This window comes from Podarcis liolepis, assembly GCF_965112155.1.
Source record: "Podarcis liolepis genome assembly, chromosome: 6".
NCBI classification, from domain to species: domain Eukaryota; kingdom Metazoa; phylum Chordata; class Lepidosauria; order Squamata; family Lacertidae; genus Podarcis; species Podarcis liolepis.
Window position 1 is genome coordinate 57,922,927 of NC_139559.1, and position 27,968 is coordinate 57,950,894.

At 44.0% G+C, this 27,968-nt stretch overlaps 1 protein-coding gene across 1 annotated transcript; it reads left to right on the forward strand.

Moving 5' to 3' along the window:
* LOC310709808 (lanosterol synthase-like) lies at positions 1–27,929 on the forward strand (the record flags this gene model as incomplete). Its single annotated transcript, XM_083509847.1, has 22 exons — positions 1–25; positions 1,305–1,473; positions 2,656–2,794; positions 3,891–3,999; positions 5,552–5,673; positions 8,739–8,835; positions 11,169–11,304; positions 11,997–12,105; positions 12,797–12,915; positions 13,199–13,296; positions 13,841–13,868; positions 14,679–14,732; positions 15,113–15,184; positions 15,842–15,892; positions 16,137–16,286; positions 20,296–20,392; positions 21,374–21,479; positions 22,220–22,285; positions 24,387–24,467; positions 24,800–24,970; positions 26,753–26,831; positions 27,750–27,929. The coding sequence occupies exons 1-22, from the start codon at positions 12–14 to the stop codon at positions 27,927–27,929; spliced, it is 2,247 nt and encodes a 748-aa protein (XP_083365973.1). The 5' UTR covers positions 1–11.
* Between the last annotated feature and the right edge of the window lie 39 nt (positions 27,930–27,968).

Consider the following 27,968-nt stretch of genomic DNA (forward strand, 5'->3'; position numbering starts at 1 on the left):
AACCCAAGAAGATGTCTGATGGGACGTAAGTACATTGTGTGCAATCTATATGCTTTGAATTAGGATGATGGTTAAATAAAATAACAAAGTGTGCCAGTTGCTTGACTTAATTCATATTGATTAAGCAAGCTTTATTACAGGAGAAATTCACAGAAATAAGATGGGAAGGGCAATTAACTTGATGTATTAAGTAATAAAAAGGCAGCATTTTGGCTTTTCTTCATTCAGAAATACTGTGGAAAATAGAACAGAAGTTTTGTATTGTGATTAGGAACAGAGATGAAAATTGGTGTAAAGAAGTTTCATTGGTGTTAATAACTTTGAAGAAAAAGATTTGCAGTTGAGAAGTGACATGAAACTAGATGTGTTGATGATGTTAAACTTAGCAAACCCAATTTGATAAATGATGGGAATAACTAGAAGATGGGCAAAATATCTGGCTGCATATAAATTAATTATTAAAGCAGAGTGCAGCATAGTACATACATATTAACTCTCTTTGGAACTGAATCAGTGGTCCTTATTATTTGTCAATTATTGATGTCTAAAACAGTTCAATTAGTGGAGGCCTATAATAGGCCAATTACGAGAAAATCACCCCTAAATTTTAAACATGGAATAGTCTACTAGGACAATCCTATGCATGCTTACTCAGAAGTAAGTACCACTGTTTCACTGTGGCTTTTCTCCAGGAAGTATGCAAGAGATTCCACCAAAGAGATAATGTGAAAGACAGACACTTGAAAATTCATCATTACCAAGTTAGAAGAGATATTGTAAAATAACTAAGAGAAGTTGGGGGGGGCAATTTTAGGAGCAGACTTGGGGAAATGAACATAGGTGGACAGACTGGAAATTAAAGGTGTGGTCCTATGCCCAATTATCTGAAAGTAAGTCATGTTGATCAATCTGGGACTTCCATACTTAAGAACCCTAAAATGATCTCTGTCATTGGAATGAAGCGGGATATAAAAGAAACTCATAAGCAACCGCTTTCTGCTCTGAACAACTGGGACAAAAATATGGTTGTAGAGAATAGGAAGGGTTTCCATAATGAGCTAGTTAGAAAAAGCAAAGGATCTATTGGTGGTATATGAATATGCCATACTCAGAGTAGACTCACTGAAATCAGTGGACAAATTAGTCATGAATAGACCCACTGAAATCAATAGACATGTCAGTCCCTCACTTCCGGCTGGAAGGACCACAGAATGGGGTTCAGAATAACTTCCTGTGGTAGGATAACAAACTGAAAATCTGCTTGCATGTTTCAAACTCCCCACCCCCTCTGTGTTCTTTGGCAGATGTCTGCGCAGAAGAAAAGGTGCACATGAAATAGAACCCAAAACTGATCTTACTCGCTGGCGATTCAGCTCCGTGGAAGGGCGGCATAGATGGTACTACGTGGCAGACAGTGAAGAATGTGCCCGTGAACAGAATGCACTCGAGGCTTACACTTTAGGGCTGGACACTGTAAGTGGCTTAATGATAACAGATGGTACAACACGGAAAGGCTACAAAAGGAGCCCAGGGCATGAGGACTGCTGGCTTGGCCCTGCCTAGCAGCAGTTTCCCAAGGGCTGGGTCCTTTTTCTTTTGGGTTCTCATCTTCTGACACCTCAGTTAGGAGCACAGGAAGCTTGGTTATTGCAATCATAGAATTGTGGAAGGGATCATGAGGGTCATCTCCCCCAACCGCCTGCCACTTGGTGCTGTACAACTGCAACTTGATAATGTCAGGGTTGAATATGAAACCCTACTTGAAAGAAAGACAAGCCTGCAAGATGAATATGACAATCTACTGGAAATACTGAAATACATAACTTGGTTATCACTTTCTACAAGGTAGCTGCTCTGTGCTTGATACCTAGAAAGCTGAGTGAGTTCATCTGCAAGCCAGAGTCAGTGTAGGGTTCTTACTTGTGCAAAGGGAGTTGGACTACATGATCTTCTGGTCTCTTATATTCTATGGTTCTCTGATCTAAGAGCTCAGAGATGTTCTCTAGAATGATTATTCTCCAGTATACTGATAATAATTTCCATGATGCACATATGATGCATTTGCATGAGGGATTTCATGTGTGTGAAAATACTGAGGCGCATGCATCATCTATGCAGTTTGTTTAGAGAAAGACTCCTGGATTTCTGAACAGCTGTGATCTCCCACTGATGTGAAGCATTGTGAGATGTTTGCAGATGTTGATTTCACTTTCCGGAATCACGGTGTGATTGTAAAACTTTATTTTGGAATGGTTTGTCAGGAGTAAACCATCCATTACATTAAACAACTTTTTGTATTTAACATGACTGTTGTTCAACTACATGAGGACCCAGTCAGGATGGGGATTGTGGTGGGTGGGAAGGAGGGAGTTTGCCTTTCCCCACCTGCTGGTGTCCCCAGGCACATACAAATAGCAGCTGGCGAGGGGCGGGGGGATTTCATTGAGACTATTGCTGAGAGGGGAAGTATTAAATGACACTTCCCCATCTGCCATGGTCCCTATCCTGACTACCTTTCTCTGCTATATTTATTTTCAAATGACCCAACAGTTGCATTATATGTAGCAGGACATTTAACACTATGCATACTTTGTACTGTAGCCAGACTTTTAAATTTCTGTACTTTTCTCTTACTTCCCCCATTTTGTTTTACAGAGTAAGTTCTTTCCAGACTTGCCCAAAGCCAATACGGCCCAGGAAGCAGTCCAGAAAGCAATTAAACTCTTCTCTGGCCTGCAAGCGGAAGATGGCCATTGGGCTATGGAGTGCTCTGGTGTCGTTGCTCTTGGACCAGGTATAGGGACGCTAACAGACTTACCACAAATACATTAACGGGCCTCCCTGTATATTTTCTATAAATCTATTTCTTTTTTTACCAGATAGGCTAGGCACAAATAGGTGGACATTTTGAGAAAACTCTGAAACTGCTTAAATCAGTTGTCTTTCTTTTGCCTGTACAAAGCTGTTCATCATAATAACATAGGAAGCTGCCTTATCCCACTGGCACATCTATCTCAACACTGACCAGGTAGCAACCCTCTGTGATTTTCCCAGCTCTATGCCCAGGATCCAACTTGGGATTTTCTGCCACAAAGCAAAAGCTATTGCTCTTTCCAATGAAGTCAGAATAATCTAGAATAATGGACCTGTAAGCCTTTAGTATGAAAGGAACAAAGAGCTCTCACCTTTCAGAAACAGCATGAGAACTGAAACACAGGCATCCATTGACATTTGCTTTTCACTGAATTTTGTAGTGCAGTTCTCCAGTCGCATAATGTGTAGAATGGCATATACTAGAGTAACAACAGCAGCAGAAACAACAATAATAGCTTTGCACAAATTTGTATATTGGGATGATGAATTTTCATGAGAACTAAAATGAAATTGAAAATCACAAACTCATGCGAAAAAGTGAACCAAACTTGGAAATGAAGTGAGAGAAGCTGAATTCAGTTCAGTCCTTGCATGCAGAAGGTCCTAGGCTTGTCCTCTGGCATCACCTGATAGGAGACCCCAGCAGTTTGAAGAAAATTCACTGAGAATCCTGCTGCCTGTTGTTCAATGGTTCACCACACAGGGGATGTGCATACAGCTCCAGGCAATCACTGTAAGCAGCATCCAACATTGAATAGTCCAGAATGAAATCATGCACCTTCTAGTAAGGGGGCAGAAGTGATGATCTTTTGCCTAAAGTTGCTAGATAATTAAATCTTGTTATGTTTGACCTTTTTCTTCTGTTTCAAGATAGGAAAAAACCACACACCACCTATCAGGGGTACAAAAGCACAAATTACATTTTGATATCCAATCAGGTGGTATCCAAACAAATCAAACCAAAATTGAGATAGTCAAGTATTATACATTGTTATCTTCTTTGAAAAATCAAACAGGTTTTTTGATGTCATGCTATGCTGCCAAGATCTCACTACCAGAAGAGGCCGAGAAAGAGCTCCTGCGCTACATCCTCTCAAAACAGCTTCCAGATGGGGGCTGGAGTTTGTGAGTAGTCCAAGGAGGGTGTGATGTTCTAATTCTGCATATCTTTGTCTTGGGCTGGTCCATGATGCAATTCCCCCATGAAGGCTTCTTTAAATCACTTCTGCATTCTGCTGTCTTTTGACTTCTGAGCAATACTCACCATGTGGACTGGGCAGCAGGGCAGATGACCAGAAGGCCAGCTGGCCTCAGCATGTACTGAAGCTGCCCAGCTGTGGCAGAGAAAATTAGAATTGTGGCAAGAGGGGTGGAGAGAGGCAACAATAATGAAGACATGATTGCAACGTTAACATATGAAAGAGTGCTGTAGGTGAAATAGTTAAACAGGTTACCCAATCAGGACCCAGGGGGGTGGAGTGAGAGGGACTATAAAACCAGCTCTGGGAGGGGCAAAGGGGGGAGTTTGTTGGGAGTTGGGTGGTTGGTTGGAGTGGGAGTGAATTGGGTTAGAGTTTGTGGGTAGGTTGAGTTAGTGTTACGAAATAAGCTGAATCAGGAATACTTAGGGGCTAGGAAGACAAGTAAATATCTGAGAGGTGGTTTAGTGAGTGGGAGCAGGTAGCAGAAGTTATAGGTCTGGATAGGCACCCATGTTTGTAATTGACTGATACCGTTTATTAAACCACATGCTTGTTAAACTGCAATAAATAAACAAAAGTTTATGTTCCAATTTAACTCTGACTGGGCTCAGTATTGCACCAGGTGGGGCCTGGGTGGTGGCAGCGGGAAATAAAGTCGTGGCACAGGGATCAATAGACGGTGAAACGTCCGGGGACCCACCACAATGATATCTGACATCACTCTTGCCTTTAAAAAGCACCATCTCTAGGAAGTATTACAAGTGATAATGGCCTGGTGAAGCCAGGTTGCCTCCATCCAAATGTATCCTGTCAAACCAATAGCAAACCACAAAATAGTTTGGGGTTTGACTCAGCTTTGAATCTGAATTCAGAATCTACATTCTCACTGACCAAGATCAGCTTTATTTATCTGGAATGGAATTTCAAATGGTATTCTGGCTGTATGAGCTGCTCTCAAGCCCATGCTGTCTCCTGAAAAGAAACATTTCAAAGCACTACATGTCCTTCATTAAGGCATTACTTTTTTAAAAAAAGGAAATAGAAAACAAAAGTAGGTATTCTGTGGTATCCCGGCTAATGGCTAGCTAACTGGGTATTTTTGGAGTGCAGTGGTACCTCAGGTTAAGTACTTAATTCGTTCTGGAGGTCCGTTCTTAACCTGAAACTGTTCTTAACCTGAAGCACCACTTTAGCTAATGGGGCTTCCCACTGCTGCCACGCCACCGGAGCACAATTTCTGTTCTTATCCTGAAACAAAGTTCTTAACCTGAAGCACTATTTCTGGGATAGCGGAGTCTGTAACCTGAAGCATATGAAATCCAAGGTACCACTGTATTCTGACAAGTTCTCAGAGAAGTTTTTGAATTTAAGTTAATGCACCAGAAGAATGGAAACTAAACAATTCAAACAGCTTCTTAGACATCCAAACACTCTGGTGTACTTTCTAATGGCTCTTTGATCTCTCTTTATGGTAGCCATCTTACAGAACAGTCAACAGTATTTGGCACAACCTTTAGCTACATAGCCATGCGAATCCTTGGACTTGGGCCTGACCATCCAGATGTAGTGCGGGCTCGGATAAATCTCCATAAGAAAGGTAAGGCAGAAATCTCCAGCAGGGCTGGATCAATCCATTTTGCTTGAGCGTAGTGCCCAGGCAAAACTTGGGGGTCCTGGTGTTGTACAGTTATTTGGGAGCACCTCTCTATTCTGTCTTCCTTCCTTCCTTCCTTCCTTCCTTCCTTCCTTCCTTCCTTCCTTCCTTCCTTTGTGGGTCCCTTTAGAAATCTCCATAGACTGGCACATTGACACCATTTCTATGATCAAACAGAAGATGCTGGTCATATCTTCCCTCCTGTTTTTTTCCACCTCCAAAATTTATACTGGGAACTCTTGGGAGGGTCTGGACGCAGGCCCTTTTGTGCCACTCCGTAAAGCACAAATGCAGTGATAAAATATTATTTAATAAATACAAAGAATGAGGTGAGTTATAGCCTTTTTATTGCAGTAGCATTCATACATAGGTTTTAATGGCACAGTGGGAGGTGAAGTACAGTGGTACCTCGGGTTAAGTACTTAATTCGTTTGGGAGGTCCGTATTTAACCCAAAACTGTTCTTAACCTGAAGCACCACTTTAGCTAATGGGGCCTCCTGCTGCCGCCGCACCACTGGAGCACAATTTCTGTTCTCATCCTGAAGCAAAGTTCTTAACCTGAAGCACTATTTCTGGGTTAGCGGAGTGTGTAACCTGAAGCGTATGTAACCTGAAGCGTATATAACCCAAGGTACCACTGTAGTTACTTCTGCATGGATACAGTCTGAGAAACATATGCATATGGTTCCAGGATGATCAGGGCATTCACTCTGTCCAATATAGAAATGAAGAGGGGACCCTTTGGCTCAAACCTGTTCAGAAACCCTACACTGAATGTAGCTGACAGCTGTGCAAGCTGCTGCTAGACTTGCCCTCCAATGTGTGGAGTGTGGCCAAGCCAGGCAATGAGGGTACGACAGGGCAGTTAACATATATAAATACATTAAATTCAGTCGTTGTTACAGGCATCTAAACAATGTGGAAAACACAGCTTATTTTCACTTCAATTTCTTCAGCTAATTGCCTAGGTGTTACAGCTTAGGACTTACGTAATACTTTGGTTCTGAAACAGGGTGGTAATATCTTTATATATATATATATTAATATTTTATTTTAAGAATTTGTTTCTTACATTTTACATTCATATCAACACAACAAAACACTACCTTTTGGAGGTTCTCAACCCCCAGACTTGCCCCCATCCTCCCCCCCGGTTTCCCATCATTACCACTTATCTTTTCTGCATTTTATATATTTCTCTAATTTATTCATTTCCCTTATTACAAAATTTACCCTAATTATCTCACCAGTGCTATTCTAAGCCTGCTAAAGTTTTTATGTGTTTACAATGCTCCTTCAGATATTCTACAAAATTAGTCCATCTTTAAAAAAATATTTTGTCCTCTTGGTGTCTGATCATCCCAGTCAATTTCGCCATTTTGGCATAGTCCATTAATTTCGTTATCCATTCTTCTTTTGATGAGGTTCTTTCTTCCTTCCATCCCTGGGCATATAACATTCTCACTGCTGTTGTCGCATACATAAATAAGACCTTTTTCTCCTTTGGGATTTCTTCTCCTATTATACCTAATAGAAAAGACTCTAGTTTTTAAATAAAAGTTATTTTAAACATTTTCTTTAATTCATTATATATAATTTCCCAATATGCTTTTGCTAATTTGCAGGTGCACCACATATGGAAAAATGTGCCTTCTTTATCTTTACATTTCCAACATGTACTCGACATTTACTCGGCATATCATTCCACACTTTTACATAATTATCTTGAAATAATTTCATATTTTTTTGATGTTAACCAACCCCTAAATATTTTACTTTTTTATCTTTAATTCTGTTATTTGTTCAAGTTCATTTTTATTTTGTTCTGTCATATTTTTAACCAGCATTTTTGATTTTCCTTTATTTAACTTAAAACCTGCCACTTGGCCAAATTCATTCAATTTCTCTAATACTTTTGGTACCGATTCCAAAGGATTTTCTACTGTTAATACTAAATCATCTGCACATGCCTTATGTTTGTATGACCTAGTTCCAATTGTGATGACTTTGATTTCTTCATCTGTTCTTATCTTTCTCAACAAAGTCTCTAACACCAGAATAAATAACAGGGGTGACAATGGACACCCCTGTCTTGTTCCCTTTGTTATATTACATTTTTCAGTAACTGTATTGTTTACTATTAATTTTGCCTGTTGCTCAGAATAAATTGCCTCAATACCCTTAGCAAAGACCTGTCCAAAATTCATTATTTCAATTACTTTTTTCATATATGTCCATGATATATTATCAAAAGCTTTCTCTGCATCAATAAAAATCAAAGCTGCTTGCTTATCAGTTCTAACTTCTAGATATTCAATCACATCAATAATGTTCCGTATATTATCTTTCATATATCCACCTGGTAAAAAACCGGCCTGATCTCCATGAATTCATGGGTGTAATTCAGGGTGGTACTTTCTGTCAGTTTCCCAACGTTCTATAAATCTTACTTGTGAGGCTCCTCTAGTATAACAGACCAGGGGATCAGCTCACCCGTCCGACTGGTTTGGGATTCTTCTCTTTCAAGAAGATCTCTCCCCTTCTTACTGAATTGAGAATCCAAATAATATGTCCTCTCACATGTGCTGTTCCCAATTCAGCTTCCCAGTTTTCTCTTGTCTATATACTCTTAAAATACACTAATCACTGTCTCTCAAACTAAGTTCAGAGACTTTTTTCTGATTACAGAGTGGATTTAACACACAGCTCAGGAGCTATACAACTATCCAGCTGAATGCCAGAACGCCAATTCCTTAGCTGCTTTTTTCTCTTGCCTACGCCAAGTGCTGTCACCACCTCCCTCTGGCTACCTGTACCCACAACCAATCAAAAGGAGGCTGCGGCACAGCACTCTAGTGGAATTCTGAGGCACTGCATCACTAAACCCTAAACAAGTTGAGCTTTCAATCTCACAAGGCTATAAACATATCTCGGTTTTCACTGAAGGTTTCTTTGACTTTGCCCCTTCAGTCTATGGAAACGAAAAATTTGTTAATTCTCTTTCCAGGTGGTGCTCTTGGAATCCCTCATCTGGGCAAAGTTTGGCTGGCTACTATGAATTTGTACAGCTGGGAGGGAATGAATACACTGTTTCCTGAGCTATGGTATGTGTCCTAAAGTTTACTCATCCCCAACCCACCCTGCCGATCATGAATTGCCAGAGAAAGGTCTCTGCTGCAATAGTATTACACAGTAGACAGATCCTTCACTAAATAGCAATGACTTGGAAATGGAGACATCCATATTAATCTTCACTACTTTGTGTCTTTGTGACAGAACCTGTTCCTCACAGGATATCATGTAGAGATTACTCAGATGAAGAACATCTACACATGAGTCAGAGTGAGGTATGGCTGCTTGCCATACCTCTGCCTGATTGATGAGCAGACATATGTCACGGATGTGGCATATTCTGCATGTTAAGGAGCAAAAACTGCAAGCCACAAATGGAGCTCAAACTGCAGCCCATAGGCCTGGGAAATGATTTTAATGAATTTAGGACTGCTTTAAGCAGTGCTTTCCCCCCTAAAAAATTGTTTAGGGGTACTCATTTTCTGACTCATATTAAAATACTGCCCCTCAATGAGGCCAAACTTAGATTCACAAAATGTTTAGATCAGGGGTGTCAAACTCAAATTCATCGGGGGGCCGCATCATCAGTTTGGTCACCCTCAAAGGGCCGGTTCGAGTTCGAGTGTCTTCAAAGCCCATGACACCTTTAACAGCTGGATTCAGTAATGCAGAGCTTCTGGCTCATGGAACACTACACCTTGATTTCATTTGAATACATATATGAATATAAAAATTGCTTCCTGTTTGGCTTGGTGTTTAAGTTACACAAAATGTGCAGGTTTTAATTTTTCTCATTCCCCAAATTTTAATCGAGCATTTGTTTGGATTTCCCCCCCTTTGCTACCTACCCTAAACCTTTGAGGAGGGCGGGAACTGATGGCCGGACCCTGTAATAACATTGAGGAAAAAATTGCATGATGTGTAAATACCCTAAAAAATAAACCAATTCCTTATCAGCTTTTTTTCCATATATAAATTTTTGCAATGCGCACCCTGCGGAAGCCATGCCTGACGTTATTTACAAAACATGCACTTGCGTATCGAATTTGCTTTTGAATCGCGAATCCCCAGAGGCAGAGGATGCTGTTCATTGGGCAGCGCGGAAACGCGGCTAAAGAAATAAATAAAGAAAAGCAAAAGCACGCCGCCCCGAGTATTCACAGGGCGCGCTCCCGAAACACAAGTGCGCTCTCGGTCTCCCTCTCTCCAACGCGCGCGAAGCCGGCTCTGCCCTTCTCTGCGTTCCACCTCGCGCAGGCGCGCTGGGCTCCCGCCGGGACTTATTTCACCCCGGCGAGCCCGAAAAGAAGTTGAGAGCAGCAGCAACGGCCTCCCATATCCAACCCCGCCCTCGCCATGTCAAATAAGTTTCGGCTAGGTAGCTGGAGGAGGGGGAGGCCTGCGCAGAAGGGACCCGAGGCGCCCTGTGCGCGCGCCGTAGCCCAAGCTTCCCTCACAGATATACGGTATATAGACCAGACTACACGGGCCACAAGATGAGGTCTGGCGGGCCGGATTTGGCCCGCGGGCCTTGTGTTTGACACCCATGGTTTAGATGTATGTGCTCCCCAACATACCCCCAGAAAAGAAGTGCTGGTTTTAAGAAAGAAGTAACCAGAAGCTTGCAGAAGATACTAGGTTTCAGGAACTATGTGTGTAAAGAAATGCTGAGACCATTTGGTCTCTGTGACGAGTGAATTCTTGTCTATCACATTTTTTTTTTGGTAATAGGGTATAACAGGGTTTCAATCTGTATATATAAGAGACTATGGACTCAGCTATACAGCTGCAAATAAAACGTTTTAAGTGTGTTTTAAGTGCAATATACAACGTGCCACAAGATGGTGATGGTGAGCCATATGGAATGTCTTTTTAAAAGCATTTTCAGAACATTTTTTATATGTGTGTAGATTCTACCTATATAATAGTTTGCTCATGTGCAACCATCTGACTTTTTGATGTGCTTGGGATTACAAAACACAGCTACAAAGATGTTTGGTGCACATTATGCCAATGTGCACATCATGGCAATGCTGCACTGGTGCCCTCCAAACTTTATTTCCAAGCTCAGAGTGCAGCCACTCTCAGAGGTCCAAAGAGGCCTGGGCCGCTTCCAGTTTTTGAGATCCCTAGCTGTGATAAAAATGAAGATAAAAACGACAATACTGGAAAGCAAAATAAGGCACAAAAATATAGTGGATTGTTTTGTTTGTTATTATGTTATGCATTTTTGTCTTTTTATACCGTAAACTGCCCTGTGATCCTTGGATGAAGGGCAATATAACCTGCTTTTAGTGTTACCAATACATCCAGGATTCCTGACATTGTCTTCCATGAACCTGTTTCTTCCATCTTTCTGAAATAGGCTGTTTCCTACATGGCTGCCGGGACATCCCTCAACATACTGGTGTCACGCTCGCCATATCACCCTCGCGATGAGCTACTGCTATGCCACTCGCCTGACTGTAGAAGAAGATGAATTGATCCAGAGTCTAAGAGAGGCAAGGCAACATTCTCCAAACATCCCACCATCCTTGGTCAAAGTGGGACCCTCGTACTCCCTTGGATCTGCACTTGGGGGATTGCTTGCTTGTATCTGACAGGGAGAAGGCTGAGCTGGGTGTCCTTTTTAATGGCTCTGTGCTTCGTGCTCCACAGAGAATTGCTTCAGACCTTTGCCTCTCCTAAAAACTTCTCCTAAAAACTGACAGACAACACCCATGTTGCCTTCTCTATCACAGTTCCGTAATACCAGACTCCCCCTTTTTGATGCATCTTTTTCTTTCTTTCTCCCTTTCTTTTTGGGTGGTAAAAGGTGTTTTCTCCTCCCCTCTTCAGAACTACTGAAAAACAAATTAATGAAGAACTGTTGAACCATTAATCTATGGAGTACCCTCCTCTAATATTTAATTCATTAATTCATTAATATATTATTTATTATAACATACCTCTTTTCATATAAGTATCAAAATGGTGATGAGGAGGACCATGAAAGCTGATGTCATAACACAGGGAGGGGTGGGCTCCCTTCCTAGCACAAAGCATTGCGTTATGTGGGTACAGAGCAGATTTTGCCACACTAACATGAATTTTCTGGGTTTTTTTAAAGCTCTGAAATGACAGTTGTCAAGTACACTAATATCCTGCTTCTTCTTTACTATGAAAGTCATTTCACTTCATGGTTTCCTTCTAGGAGATTTATGTGGAGGACTTCTCCACCATTGATTGGCCAGCCCAGAGGAACAATATTTACGAAGCCGATTTGCAAGCTGCACACAGCTGGATGCTGGATGCTGCTCTTGGTGAGTGATTTTGGAATTGGCAAGTCTTATTCCAGGAGTTCAGGTCTTCAGCGTAGGTTTTCTAGGGTTTACTTGGCACAGAGAAAGAGAGGAAGAGACTTCTGTTGGTCTGAGGAATAAGACATGCATGTCCTTGGCCCAGACATATATCCATGGAAACATACAACACCTTCCAGGTTTCATATTATCACAGCTTGTTAGCTGGAAGCAAACAGTCAGCTCTGAGAACAAACACAATACAAACCTTTGTAGCAAATACAAGAAAGAGCCTTGCTTTGTGAGCAAGAGGCCTGAACCATGCTGTGGACATATGCCATGGCATTATGGGTTTTGTTGTCTTGGAACCATTCATGGTGATCATCACTGTGGTTTTGCCTGTCAGGCTACAGGGTAGTTTGGGGCAAATGATCGTAGAAAAGTTTTTGAGAAGGGGATCTGCAAAATGTTCGTGGAAGTGTGGGCGGGGGTTACCACAGATGGAAGGCATGGCATTTGGGGGTTTTCCTCTGTGTTAAAAAATTGATTGTTTTGTTTTTAATATTTAACTTTTGAAAGCTAAATTGTGTTTGTCCTAAATTGTGTTTGCTAAATTGTAATTGCATGGAAAATTGCAGCCCAAAACACACGAGGAAGATAGAACCACATTAACATGATTGCGATGTTCATAGTGTCTCTCTTATTCCTTCTGCAGCTACCTTAAATTTGTATGAGAGATACCATTTCACCAGTTTCAGAAAGAAAGCCATCGCAGAAATGTATGAGCAAATCAAGGCTGACGACATATTCTCAAATGCCACCAATTCTAGTCCGGTAGGTCCTTTGTGAATGTCTTTCAGAAATAATTGTATCGGGACCAAATTACTTTTGATGGCAGCATATGTTCCTTCTCCTGAGGAAGATTTCCCTCAGAAACCAGTATACTTCCAAAGGTAGAACTATGCTTGTGGCAATCTTGTTCTGCCCACTTGAAGGAGTTTCTGTGTTTGGCTGGTGACATGCAGAGACATAGCCACGTGGCAGATGAGTGTGCTAAGCATGGAGGTATAGTGGAGGAGAATTTCTAACTGGAATGATATTCTCTTTTGTCCTGTAGATTTGTAAAGCGTTTCATGTGCTAATAAGAGGGCATGTTGATGGAGTCGATTCTCCAGCTTTTCAAGAACATATCTCCAGGATCTATGACTACCTTTGGTAAGGCTGGCATATTTATTCCTCCCATCTTTGTAGTGTCCTGAACATGGTCTTGCATAAGTGTGGTTTTGCAGACCTTGATCTTTCCTCAAAAAAAGGATCAATCAGACTAGAAAATGTAAAGCACATTCACATCGTACTTCAAAATGGTGTGTATATCTGCGACATCCGTCATATGTGCACAGATGAGCACAGATGCTCAGATGGCAATTTCATCACTAGGAGTTCCAGGGGGTTGCAGGGGGAGGGGCAGAAAGGGCATGCACACTCTATAAAGATATCTCTGCCCCCTATCTGATTTGAACAACCCTGTGCAAATGCGGCTTGCAGTGCAGTGGGATAAAATGACCTTGCTGCGTTTTAAGCCAGTGATGTGAACATATCCTTATTTGCAGTATAGGCAGATCTCATGCACACCCATGCCTCACTCATGGTGTTGTATGGGAGAGATATCAGGATGATTTGGGTCTCCTATTATGCAATGCAGATAGGTAACTACATGGTCTTGCGTCTGCTATAATCTCTGCTTTTTATATCTCTGCAGGATGGGACAAGATGGTATGTTAATAAAGGTACAATAGCGTGAACCAATATGTTGGGAAATATTATGGGCTGCAATTTGCATTGCTTTGGTGACTCTGAAGCTCAGCTGTCTTCTGCTTGCCTGACAGTACCAGCTTCATTGAAGTAAATATCAAAATGTCAAAATATCAGGAGATCCAGTCATGGCTCTCTTGCATAAAGTGTAGCTTCACCCTAGGGTTAGGGCTAGGAGATAAGATGTAAGATAATACCAGGTCATGTAGCACCTTTTTAAAATGCTGATTCAGATCTTATCTGATGTGCCAAGAATCCCAAAACACATGCTGCTTAACTGAGAGAACAAGAGGAATTGATCAGTACACAATACAATCAAAACAAGGGCCAAGCGAAGGTGCAGAAGAGCCCTTTAGCTACTGATTTACTCCCGGTGCTCTTGCTTTCTTTTAAAATAGTGTATTATAAAATAAAAATGGGAGGATAATAATACAGATATAAAATCCTTTGACTCAATACACAACAGAAACCAATTGTTCACCACTCCCACACAATTCTGACCACACAAATTTCAGAGGCTTCCACACCAGTCCACCCACATCTTTCCCCATCTTCTACTCAGTTAAGCAGGAGGGCTTATCACCATTCCATGACACATTCCAGTCCTTAAGGAGGGTGCAGAGCTGTCGGAGCAAGGCCAGTGGGGGAGGGTGTAGGCTGGGAAGTGGACATGACTGGGGAAGCATCCAAAGGGCTGGTTAGAGAGGACTGCATTCAGCTCCCAGGCCAGTGGTTCTCCACCCCTGATCTAATGGACAAAACTCTTCTTCCTTTCTTTATATCAGGTCATGGGATCACAGACCTGGGATACATCATTTGCCATTCAAGGCTTCTTGGAGGTATCATTTTATATTGTCAAATCTGCTGCTTTTGTTCTCTCCACAATAATTTCCATTTACATGTATATTTTAGATGAATGAACTGGCATGTAGATGGTGTGTGTTCATTATTTAACCAAAGCACATGCATTACGAGATCCGAACACCTTGTATGCCTGTCATGGTTCACCAGGAAAGGCATGTTCTCCAGGTGATTCTTAGGACATGAGGTCCAGAAATCCACACACTGAGTATTCCTTTTGTAGCACTGAAGTTATCCCTGAAGAACTTGCATTTATTTTTGTGGCTGTCCAAAGTGATGATTTTGTGTAAGTGTCTGAGATTTTCACTGTGACTTTCCTGGGTCAGAATCCTTAATAATAACTTCTGTCTTTTTCTAGGCTGGGGTTCAGAACAATCCTGACTATGCATCCTGTCTGAAAAAAGCCCATGAATTCTTGAAAGCCTCTCAGGTAAAGCACTGATCCTTGGAATAACATACACAGGGAATCAATACTGCTTTCAGCTGTCTCAGCAAAAGAATCAGGAGTGAAACGCTTGTCTCTTTTTGCAAGGTAACATTGACAAGTAATATCAATTCGGTTTTATAGTGTGGCTTCAGTCCTGTGTAAAACCTTGTATATCCACTGCAATTTACCTCAACCGACACTGTGGGTTGTACGCAGTATGAATCCTATTCAGAGCAAACCAATTCAGGTTAATAAACCTGCCCAATTTGAGTTCATAAATTTCAGTGAGTTTGCTTTGAGTAGCGTTAGCACCGGACACAACCCCACGTGCTGCCATTGCATCAGGTTGTAGCCATATTCTGTCTTCTAAATTACAGAACATATTTCTGACCGAGTTAATTTATTTATTCTTTTCTATTGTTTGTTAATTATTGCATAGCCCATCTTCTTCTCCAAGGAGCTTAAGGTGGGCATACATGGTTTTCTTCCTCCTTACTGAATCCGCACAACGCTGTGAGGAATTTTAGGCTGAGAGGAAATAGAGATTGGCATCCTGGTCTCTCAGGTCCATCACTCAAACTGTTATGCCACACTAGCTTTCTCTGGTTATAAATATAATCTGATTGTCTTTTATTAATATGCTGCTAATCTGTTTTTCAGATTGTAGATAACCCACCTAACTACCAGAGATATTATCGCCAGATGAACAAGGTACATCCAGAATTGTGTCCTGTCTGTGTGACACATAGCCAGCAAAAAAAGTCTTTAAGTGTTAATTCTGAGAACTTAAGGAGCCTGCTGGTTTAGGCCAGGACCCATCTAGTCTAGTATCCTGAAAGAGAAATGTGGATCACTCATCAAATCCCTGGTTGCTTTATTGGGATCTTTTTGGGAGGAGATTATTCTACACTGATGGCTGCCCAAGGAGTCCTAATGTATTTTCTTCAATATCCAGGGTGGATTCCCCTTCAGCAATCGAGAGAATGACTGGATAGTCAGTGACTGCACTGCTGAGGCCATGAGGACATTGATGCTGCTGGAGGAAAAATGCCCCTTCATAGAAGATCATGTGGCACCTCAGCGCCTCTTTGATGCTGTCAATGTGGTGAGAAGGGGGAAAGCTCAGAAGAGAAAATGGGGAGCAGGCAGGAGGAAGCTATTGTGGGAAGACTGAAGTCATCTAGCATTCAGTAATAGTGCTGAGGAGAATATTGGCTTTGTGGGACCGTATTGGTTTTGTGGGCTAAGAGAATTGGTGTAAGTGTCCCTGTGGCAGCAGTTTATCCTCTGTGAAGGATGATCAGTCTTGAAGTTTGAGTTCCTTAAGCTCAGGTAAAGGGTTGTAAGGTAGCAGGACTGAGAGCAATCTCCCTCAGTAAGCTGGATCGAAAGCTCACTGGGCTTTAGGATTGACAACAGATGGACCATTGATCTTGTTCATTAGAAAGTAGCTATTGCATCATTACAGTTTACTTACAATTTGAAGTCAAATACATAATCTGTTAATCTCTGTCCCTACAGTAGTAATTTGGAGATACAGTGCAAATTAGCAAATTTTGTCCTGGAATCCTCATCATAGTCATGAGGAGCAATGACACTTTCTAGGGTTTGCTAGAACAACAGAATCTCCCCATCCACTGAGTTCTCCATTGGCCTAATATGGTGAGAGAGGGCCAACTGGCACGACTACATGTGTATGGCGAGCCACTCTCCTTTTGTTTAGTTCCACTTAAAATAAAGAGGTTGGTTTGTCAAGAGCACAGACTCTGATTTTACACACCATTGTAGCCGGGTGGAGTGGCGCCTGAATTGCATTTGGTGGCAAAAAAACCGCCACCCTGCGAGACTTCTTCACCTCGCAGGGGGTTGACCTGGCTTGTGTGACGGAGACCTGGGTGCGCGAAGGGGAAACTGTTACCTTACGAGAGATGGCGCCCCCGGGTTTCTCCGTCCTCCACCAGTCGCGGACTGTGGGCCGGGGGGGAGGGGTGGCATTATTAATCCGAGAAGACTGTTCTTTCAGGGCTCTACCATCGCCATCGATCCCCGGCATTGAATGTGTTGGCCTAGTGTGGGGCTCTGAGGTGAGCTTGGCTGTCTGGCTGGTGTACCGGCCACCTAGCGCACCAGCAGCCACCCTGTCAGGCCTGTTGGAGGTGGTGGCCGGCTGGGCCTTGGAGTTCCCCAACCTATTGGTACTGGGGGACTTCAACATCCATGCTGATGCCACTCCCTCCTCACAGGCTCTGGACCTGGTGTCTTCCATGGCGACACTAGGGCTCTCCCAGTTTGTTTCGGGCCCCACACATCAAGCAGGCCACACGCTGGATTTGATCTTTGGCGCCGGTATAGATGTGATCATGTCTCCCTCGATGAAGGTGTCATGGTCTGATCACTACGCACTGAAAGCCAGGATTGATTTTCCACCCCCACCCTGCTTAGGTGGCGAGCCAATTTGGGCTCGCCCGCGGAGGCTGATGGACCCTGATAGATTCCGTCAGGCCTTGCGGGACCTTGCTCCCCCTGGCGACTCATTGACTGAGCTTGTTGAGGGCTAGAATATCCAGCTCCTAGCAGCCATCGATGAGATCACACCTAGGCGCCCTCTGCGACCCCGCAGAAACCGGGCTCCCTGGTTTACCGAGGAGCTTCGGAAAATGAAGCAGGACCTCAGACGGCTAGAGCGAGTATGGCGGGGTGCCCGTGATGGAGCTTCAAGAACATCTTATAGGGTTTTTATGAAAACCTACGAGATGGCAGTGAAGGCCGCTAAGAAGTCCTACTTCTTGGCCTCCATTGCATCCGCTAGCTCTCGCCCGGCGCAATTATTTAGTATAATTAGGTCTTTAACGTCCCTCGAAGGACAGCCAAATTTAAATAACAATTCGACACACAGCTGTGAGGCATTTGCGAGCTTTTTTGCGGAGAAGGTCCTGTTGCTCCGCCATGACCTCCCTGCCAATTTGGATACAATGAAGGAACTGGAGGCCCCTCGACTGTCCTCGGGTCCAGTATTGGACCACTTTGACCGGATATCCCCAGCCGATGTGGACAGACTCCTCCAAGCTGGAAAGCCCACCACTTGTCCTCTTGACCCGTGCCCGTCCTGGCTGATAAGAGCGTGTCCAGATGAGGTGCGGGCCCCCCTGGGTGATATCATCAATTTGTCCCTTGGCACTGGGATATTCCCAGGGGAACTGAATGAGGCAGTGGTGCGTCCGCTCTTAAAGAAAACATCATTAGATCCTTTAGATCTATCCAATTACCGCCCGGTTTCGAATCTGCCATTCCTGGGTAAGGTGATTGAGAGAGCGGTTGCTGAACAGCTTGGTAGGTTTCTGGATGAAACATCTGCTCTCGATCCATTCCAGTCCGGCTTCCGCGCTGGTCATGGGACCGAGACGGCTCTGGTCGCCCTAACAGATGATCTCCGCAGGCAGCTGGATCGAGGCGGGTCGGGGCTGCTGATTCTTCTAGACCTGTCAGCAGCCTTCGACATGGTCGATCACGAACTCCTGGACCGCCGCCTTGCCGACGTGGGGATACAGGGCACAGTCCTTCAATGGCTGCGCTCGTTTCTCTCCGGTCGGGGACAGAGGGTGGCGCTTGGGGGGGAATTGTCATCGCGCCACTCCTTGGTGTGTGGAGTGCCTCAGGGTGCGATTCTCTCCCCGATGCTTTTTAACATCTTTATGCGCCCCCTCGCCCAGCTTGTCCGGAGTTTTGGGCTGGGTTGCCATCAGTATGCCGATGACACCCAACTCTATCTGTTGATGGATGGCCATCCTGACTCGGCCCCAGATACACTGACCAGATGTCTGGAAGCTGTGGCTGGATGGCTACGTGGGAGCCGGTTGAAGTTAAACCCTTCGAAGACAGAGGTCCTCTGGCTGGGACGGAGCGATATGGGATCGAGGGGGCAACTCCCGTCTCTTGCGGGGGTGCAATTAGTGCCAGCATCGTCCGTGAAGAGTTTGGGTGTAATCTTCGATACCTCCCTCTCTATGGAGGCGCAGATTACAGCTATAACAAAGGCGGCGTTTTTTCATCTCCGCCAAGCTAAGCAGTTGGCTCCTTATCTCTCTCGCCCTGACCTAGCCACTGTGATCCATGCGACGGTCACCTCCAGAGTGGATTATTGTAACTCGCTCTACGTGGGGCTGCCCTTGAGACTGACCCAGAAACTCCAGCGGGTGCAGAATGCCGCGGCGAGACTCCTTACGGGGTCTTCGCTGCGAGATCATATCCATCCGGTGCTGTACCAGCTGCACTGGCTCCCGGTGGAGTACAGGATCAGGTTTAAGGTGCTGGTTTTAACCTTTAAAGCCCTATACGGCCTAGGACCCTCGTACCTACGGGACCGCCTCTCCTGGTATGTCCCACAGAGAAATTTACGGTCTGCAAATAAAAACACCCTAAAGATCCCAGGCCTCAGAGAGGTTAGGCTGGCCTCAACTAGAGCCAGGGCCTTCTCGGCCGCGGCTCCAATCTGGTGGAACGCTCTGTCACAAGAGACTAGGGCCCTGCAGGACCTGACATCCTTCCGCAGGGCCTGCAAGACAGAGCTGTTCCACCAGGCCTTTTGTCAGGACGCAGCCTGACCCCCTCCTCTGGCAATCTGCACAAAACTTTGCTTGATGGTTGCCATTAATTTGATTTTAATTTGATTTAATTAATTTTATAATGAATGTTTTACAATGTTGAACTATTTGATTGTTGTTAGCCACCCTGAGCCCAGCTTCGGCTGGGGAGGGCGGGATATAAATAAAATTTATTATTATTATTATTATTATTATTATTATTATTATTATTGTGGCAAAGTCTGAAACGGCAGGAATCTATCCAGACTTGAAAAACAGAAAATGGCCACATGAATCATGGGAATTCTTGCATAGAAAGGGGCAACTAAAATGATGAAGAATTTGGAGGATCTCCTCCATAACATTTGGGGTTTTTTAGTTTATAAAAAAGGCAAGTGAGGAAGGGGCACAGGAGTGGCTGGTGGGGCTGGACAGGAGCGACCAGCCATGTTCCTCTGCAAGTAGGACAAGGAACACCATGCCTGTTCTTAAACCCTCTCCCCGCCCCCCCATCCCACTTGTACTTTTTTGCAGATTCTGAGCATGCGAAATTCTGATGGTGGTTTTGCTTCTTATGAAACCAGACGAGGGAGTAGGCTACTGGAGATAATGAACTGCACAGAGTTGTATGGTAAGAACACAGCCTTGATATCAGAACAACTTAAATGGGAATCTTTTGTGAATTCTGGTCCTCTTTACAATTTCATAGTTTTGGGGATAGAGACCATGAACTGAAGTCACATGTTTGAAGGCAGTTTGTTTTGGCCATAGGACCTTGGCAATTGTTCACGTTGTCAGAGTCCACTGTAGGTGCTGATAGGGGAGATGTTCTAAGGCAGGCTGGTGGTTGGTTTCTGGAACAGGCAGAACAAAGATGGCGTGATACGGACAGTCCATGTGGCTCTGACCATGGAACCAAAATGATAAACAGGTACACAAAGTCAGCTAGAAATCAATGGTCTCCTCACATCACACATCGTCTGACTGTCAAAACTCTGAAGCCACCTCTCCCAGGATGACCCCACCACCTCACAGCCTTCAGGGAGGGGACACTTTCCCTTGAGGGCATTCTGCTGTGAACTGCATGCCAGCAGGGAGTGTGGCCAGAGCCATCTCTCCCTCCTTTTGCCACACCCTCTTCTCTTCCTCTCTCTCTTTTGCTGTGTGCCCAACAGGCTGCTAGGGGAGAGACCACTAATTCTTGCAGGCTTCTCAACTGTTTGCTTGCAAAGGGATTTCCTCTCACATCACCCCATCTGTTTCACCTCCACCACCATCTTCCTCTCCCTTTGGGCTCTTCCTGCGCTTCTAAAAATAGGCTGAGGCCTGTATGTGACCCTCTGGATGCAGGTTGCCCACCCCTGATCTAGACAAAGAAGGATCTCGCTGATAGTCCTCTGCACAAAATGCATGGCCGGTTTTCCTGATAAGCTTTTGGTGGGCAGAGGGCTGACATTTTGACTGTTGTTTTTATAGAGTTTTTTTTCTCCTCCTGTTTAAACTGCTAGGTTTTGGCTCCCTTTTAAAGGATATTTTCAGGGATGCTAGCATTTTATAAATCTGTAAGCCACCTTGAAACATAAAGTAAAATACTTCACTTTATGATTTTCAGCTGACTGTATGGTCGACCACACCTATACAGAATGTACTTCATCCATAATGCAGGGATTGAAACATTTTGGGAAAAGATTCCCAAATCACCGGGAAGATGAAATCAGGTAAAGGTATGGGGGGAATCCCCAGAAGCTGAGAAGGATATTATTGTTACAGCATGAATTCATATTCTATAGTCTTGAATTCTGTATTCTAATAGAATATTCCATGTTAAGAGCTCAGGAATTGCAAAGACTGAATTATTATTTTTTGTATTTGATTGCAACTCCAGTCATTATTTAAAATATATACATATACCTCCATCTGCTTACATCCCTGGCAACTAATGATCACACGGTACATCTGAAGTGGACTCCAGTCCATAAAAACTTTTGCCACAATAAAACGTGTTAGGCTTTAAGGTGGCACAAGACACTTAGTTGTTTTTGCTGCAGCAAACCAGCACAGCTACCCCTCCGAAAATGTTTATGTACATGTAACTTACAGCATACATGTTATTTCCAACATAGAAGTGATACAGTATGTAAAGTTGTTGCTGGTGGTTTAAACAAAGACTGATGAGGAACACTCTTGATCTTAATTAGCCATCACCTGGGAGGCTGGTTGGACCACTACTGGATCACAGCCTGCTCTAAGGTGGGTCACAATAGCAACACTAACGTTGTTAAAACATTAAGAAGTGGGCCGCTAAATGAATGTTTGGGGTGGGTCCAAGTTCTGAAAAAGTGGAAGGCTTCTTTAGGCCGTTGAATGCCATTGTTACACGGAGCTTGCCTTAATGATTGTCTTATCCAGAACCTGGTTAGCTTGAAATGTAAGAAGACTCCTTTGTTTTTCTTTCCAGTGATACTCTAAGTAAGGCTTTGCAGTTTTGTCGTAATATGCAGAAAGCTGATGGCTCCTGGTTAGGGTGAGTGGCTTACAAATATCCCACACTGAACTTGACTGTGGCACTGGTCGGCGGAGTTTCTGAATGCATACATAGTGTTCTCAAAGAATGACTTTGCTGACTGAGCTGTGGAAACCTTCACCTTTTGAATGCCTTTCCTACACAACAGTTTGACAGATAAAAAGGAGAGAACTAGCTAATGCAACACACTGTTCCATTGTTTCAGCTGGTGTGTCATCCTAGTAGACGAAGTGCTGTGGATCAGCTGACCACTTGTAGTGTAGTTGACAGTCAGCTGTCCTATGTTGATACGGCCTATGATTGTGGCCCAGTGCAACCCCTCGGGGGACGTGGATGGGGCAGGTCCTTTGTCCTTCATGGCCAATTGTTTTCTTCAACTGACCAGAGGGGATGATGGGAACGTCTGTCAATTTTTTAAATATAAATTGGCCAATAGTGACCTGATAGTGGAGTGGGGCTTCAGCAGCAGAGATAGATACTGAGGGTTCACTCCAGTCCTCCGCTGGAGTATTTAAGCCATCTGCACTGGGAGCCAGCAACATAGTTGGCAGCTGATCATCCCACCCATCTAAAAATTGGCATTGCCTTTGAGGTAAGTGGGCAATGTGTATGGAGGACCTTGCTGTGGAGATAATCGGTCACTGTTTTCAGGACCAGGAAGGAATTTGCATGCAGACAAATTGGGCCCAATTGGTGGTTTTGCCTTCTCATAACAATAGTCACAACTTTCAGTGGATAAGGCATGGGATGAATTTTTGGTCTATTTCTTGGGGGGTAAAATGGCGCATCACCCCCTTCATTTGGTGCCTTATCTCAGGGAACCCTGGTAAAGGGGTTTGGGTAGAAGATTCTGTCCAGAAGTCCAGATGGGGGCAGACAAGCATAGAACTTTCATTTGGTGGCCTGGGGGGGTGGTCAGTTTGGTTGACCTGTGTCTTGAGGTGACCAATCACAGGCACAGTCCTGTTTATCTGCATTTGCACTGGCGACAGCTTGCTCTTTTGGTATGATCTACAAATATGAAACTATTTTGGGATGGAGGGTAAAACACAAGCAAGGAACGGGATTTCTCATAAATGCACAGAATTGCCTTCTCGCTATGGAGGGGAATGCTACAGCCTAACTCTATGCACGGGAATGAAAGGATGAGTATGCAGCCTCTTTTTTGATGCAATGAGATCCTAAAAATAAACACAGCCGGATCAGACTTAACCCTGATGCATGAAATAGTCAAATTCAGCATGTGACAGCTAAGAGGGCAGTTAGGGGTCTTCTTCACAACAAATAACTGATGTTAGCCTGTCTGAGGAGTGATTTGAAACCAGCAGCTTAAAATGTAGTACCAATATCTAGGCATCAGCAGCTTTTTCCACCCTCAGTAAATCTATGTCTGTTCTGAGGCAGGATTTTGTGACCGTTCAACTGAGCAGTCTTTTAACAATGTAGTTGCATTAGGTAGTTGCACAAACCTTCGCATTGCCATTAGGCTTAGAGAGAAAACATACTGTACTGTTGGTAACACTATGTACTGATCCCATACTGATCCCTTCATGAGTCATCTACAGCCAGTTAGAAAAATAACTGGTTATATAAATTAGATCTAGTTAAATGTACAACAAGAAAAAAAATAAAATAACAAGTTATATAGCAATAAGAGATTCTGACTTTGACTAGGAACATGAAATTCAAAAGATTCTCGCATTGCAGGGGGTTGGACTAGATCAGGGGTCAGCAAACTTTTTCAGCAGTCCCCTAGACTTGTGGGGGGGCCAGACTATATTTTTTTGTGGGGGGGAGAACGAATTCCTATTCCCCACAAATAACCCAGAGATGCATTTTAAATAAAAGGACACATTCTACTCATGTAAAAACATGCTGATTCCTGGACCATCAGCGGGCCAGATTTAGAAGGTGATTGGGCCGGATCCGACCCCTGGGCCTTAGTTTGCCTACCCATGGACTAGATGACCCTCATGGTCCCTTCCAACTCTTTGATTCTATGAAACAAACAGTGAATGGAAGGGCATACTCAAAGGGTGTAGTCTCTCATTTGTCTCAGTATCTTTCATTCAGCGGCTGATGGGTTTTTCCTCCCTGACAGGCGATGGGGCGTATGCTTCACATATGGCACTTGGTTTGGACTAGAGGCATTTGCATGTATGGGATACATCTACCGTGGTGGGTGAGTAAGCAGCCTTTCGGGTAGAAGATTAGTATGAATGTTGCTCTGCTGGGAGCCCTTGATGGAGGTGAGCTTCAGGGGTGTGAAGTGGAGAGACCGTCAGGCTCCTCCACCCAAAATATCAAAGGCAGGGGAGTCATGTGCATATAATATTGACAGCGCCAGCCCCTATGCATGCTTACTCAGAAGTAAATCCAGCTGAGTTTAGTGGGCCTTACCTGCAGGTAATTGTGCATGAGAATCTTTGGATGCAGTCAAGGCCAACAGTGGAACAAAACCCAATGAGGCATCTCATGGGCTGTTTTTTCTCTTTCCTCTCTCATATTTTCCAGGGAGGCATGCAAGGAAGTGACCAAAGCCTGTGAATTCTTAGTCTCCAAGCAAATGGAAGACGGTGGCTGGGGAGAGGAATTTGAATCCTACAGGTTTCGCAAATATATTCAGCACACCGTATCCCAGATCCACCAAACCTCCTGGGCTCTGTTGGGGCTGATGGCTGTTAGGTAAGCACAGAAGATGGCAGTTACCTACCTTAGCAAAGGCTTCTGTCTGCTTTTGCCCAAGTGGTTTCTGCAGCAGCTAGACAAACCAATTAAGGCGTGCTAAAGAAACATGCTTCTAAGTTCATGGGGTTTGGCAAGAGGGGGCTGATCTGCCCCAAGTCCATTTCCTCCAAAGTCTTTTTCACAAAAACACATTATCCATTCACTATGAGTGCATTGCATCACTTGCATAAATTTGTTCTGGACCTGTTGGCTGAAGCAGGCTAGCCGTGGGAGATGGAGCTACCAGCACCCAAAAGCAGTGAGCTGTGTACCTTTAAAGCACATGACTTTCCCTAGAGAATCCTGGGAACTGTACTTTATCCTTCACAGAGCTGCAGTTACCAGGATTCCTTGTAGGAAGTAATTTGCTCTAAACCTACGGTGTGTTTGCAGCCTAATCCTCCATCACAAGAGGCGCCTCCTTCTGGAAGTATCTTTGGTTGTGCTTATTTTCGTTGGGTGCCATTACTCCTTTGAAAACCTATGGAAAAACAGGCCACAGACTTCCCTCTCGCATGTTGTGTCCCTCATGCTGCATAGCTAGCTTTTGTGTGTCAAGGTCCCCAGGTCCACCCCAATAACTCACACATCACACAGAAGTTTTTGTTTAAGATTTTTGGCATAATTTTGGTTACAACTTTATTAAAATACAAATTTGTGAGTGGTTGCGTAGGCATTGGTTGTGACTATCTGCCCCCACCATGGGGGACAGACTGACATTCCGCACGACGTGAAAGTCAGAATGGGGGAATACACTTGGGGGTTATGCGGAGCAGGGAACCTGCCCTCACCCCAAATGCAACCAGGTGCTCATTGCTATGGCCCGAGCCCCCTTGACAGAGTGGACAAGCAATAGTTAGCTCCCAATTCCTTTAACGGAATCCCTTGCAGCAGCAGCATTAGAGGGGCAGGCACAGCCAATCCATGCCCCTCAACCAACCAAACCATAAACCAATGCCTAACCGCAAACCTTACAAGTTGTGACGATTTGCTACGCAGTAGGCAAAAGCCAAATGGCCCCAGCCAATCAGCCAGATGGACAAAATTCCTACCAGGCCCCCGCTCCAAAGCAGACGACCCCATGACAGGCATAGCAAGGTCAAAGCGAACAACCCTATTCTAGGAAGGGAGGGACGGGCGATCCGATGCACGGGCGAAAAGAGGAAGCCCTAGCCTCGTGCAAGGAGTTTTACTATTTCTGGCTGTCAATCAATAAATGGCAACATTAACTTCTTCCCAACAACAAGGGAAGCCCCAATCGCATCAGTGGCCAACGATCAATTAGCCCGCCCCCCAACTTTGGAGTGTCCTGGTGGCCCCCACCGCAACACGTGCTCTCCATGAAGGAGAACACGCTTTGTAAACTTACAGAGGACTGAATTTTCCTGCAGCTTGGTATGTAGATGTTCTCAGGTGCTTTTTAGTCCAAACAATTGAAATAATGCCAAACAAAGAGGCAGTTAAGGCCGTCTTAAGGGCAGAGGAGGAGAAATTTCATTTCTTTAGCTGCTTCACTTTTTGGAACTTGTGTGAAGGACTCATGCACTTACAGGTCTTTCCCCTAGGGGAACCCATTGAGTTTCTGTGAGCCCATGAGGGTTTCTTTCTTTTAAAAAGAAATTGTAGTCATATAGGCTTCTTCCCAGAAGAAAACTGATAGGCTTTCCCCTCGCTCCAGCCCCCAGCCCTCACTGGGTGCTGATAACAAAACTAATGTCCAGTATTCTTGTGGCATTGCAGATATCCTGATGTTCGGGTTCTGGAAAGAGGAATACAAGTTTTGATTGACAGACAGACATTGATTGGGGAGTGGCCTCAGGTGTGTTAATACTTTTAATTTCTTTTCCTAATCAAATATCCTCATAGCAATATAATTTGAAGGTTCACAGAAACAGTATATTTCAGCCAGCTATGAAATGGATCATGTTCTCCAAATATATGTAAAATGAATGAACGCAGAACATTTCCCACCAAGTACTGAGAGTGGGGGTGGCTAAGTTGTTGCCTTCCAGCCTACATAGGCAATAGACAGGGATGATGGGAGTTGCAATTCAGCAATATTTGGAGGACCAAAAGTTTTCCACCCCTCACTTACTGAATGAGGCAGATCAGAATGTACTCTCATTGGCATTGTTGTTGTCATAAAGATGCTTCTCGTACATGGCTACAATGTATTGTGGACACACATGGACACTTGTGTGGCATTGGCAGGTGAGATCTTACAAGTGCTTCCCATGTTCTCCCTCTATTGAACACTCTGATGTTCCTGTGGGAAGTATTCTGTTGCCTTAGGCACCCAAGTGATTCATGCACCTGTCTTGTTACTGCTGTGGCATCAAAATGTGCCATCAGGATTGAGTTTGTGTGGTATCAGAGCACAGGACACAGCTGGCCCTACTGTTAGATGTGGCAGGTCAGAGGGGTGCTTTTAAAAAGCCATAGACTGCCAGTTAATTATTTTATTTTTTAATCATGGAACCATTTGGATATTCTGCCTGAGATGCTACAATGTCTTTAGTCGCCTTTCCTACATTTTAATTGGCTCTGGTCTCTGATTCCTGCTTCCAGAGTCTTGTTTGCCAAACAAAAGCTCAGTGATACTGTATGTGACAGTTGCTCTTGAAAGAGGTTGCAGTGATCATACAACTGGGTTCTCAGATGGAATTTAGTCACCATGAAGTCAGGACAGAAGACTGCATGTCGGTTGTTCAGGAATTTCTCTTTTGCCTCTCCTCAGGGTGACATCGCTACAGCATTCTACAAAGCTGGTACTCTGCATTATAATGCCTACCGAATCATCTTCCCTATCTTTGCACTTGCCCGCTTCACCCGGCTATATCCCAGCAGCCCTGTCGCTAAAGGACTCCTGAAGAATGGATCTGTGCATTCAGAGCAGAGTCAGAATGGAGGGTGCTGAGCAGAGGTGCACTGTCATTCCTGAGAGCTTGGGTTTCAT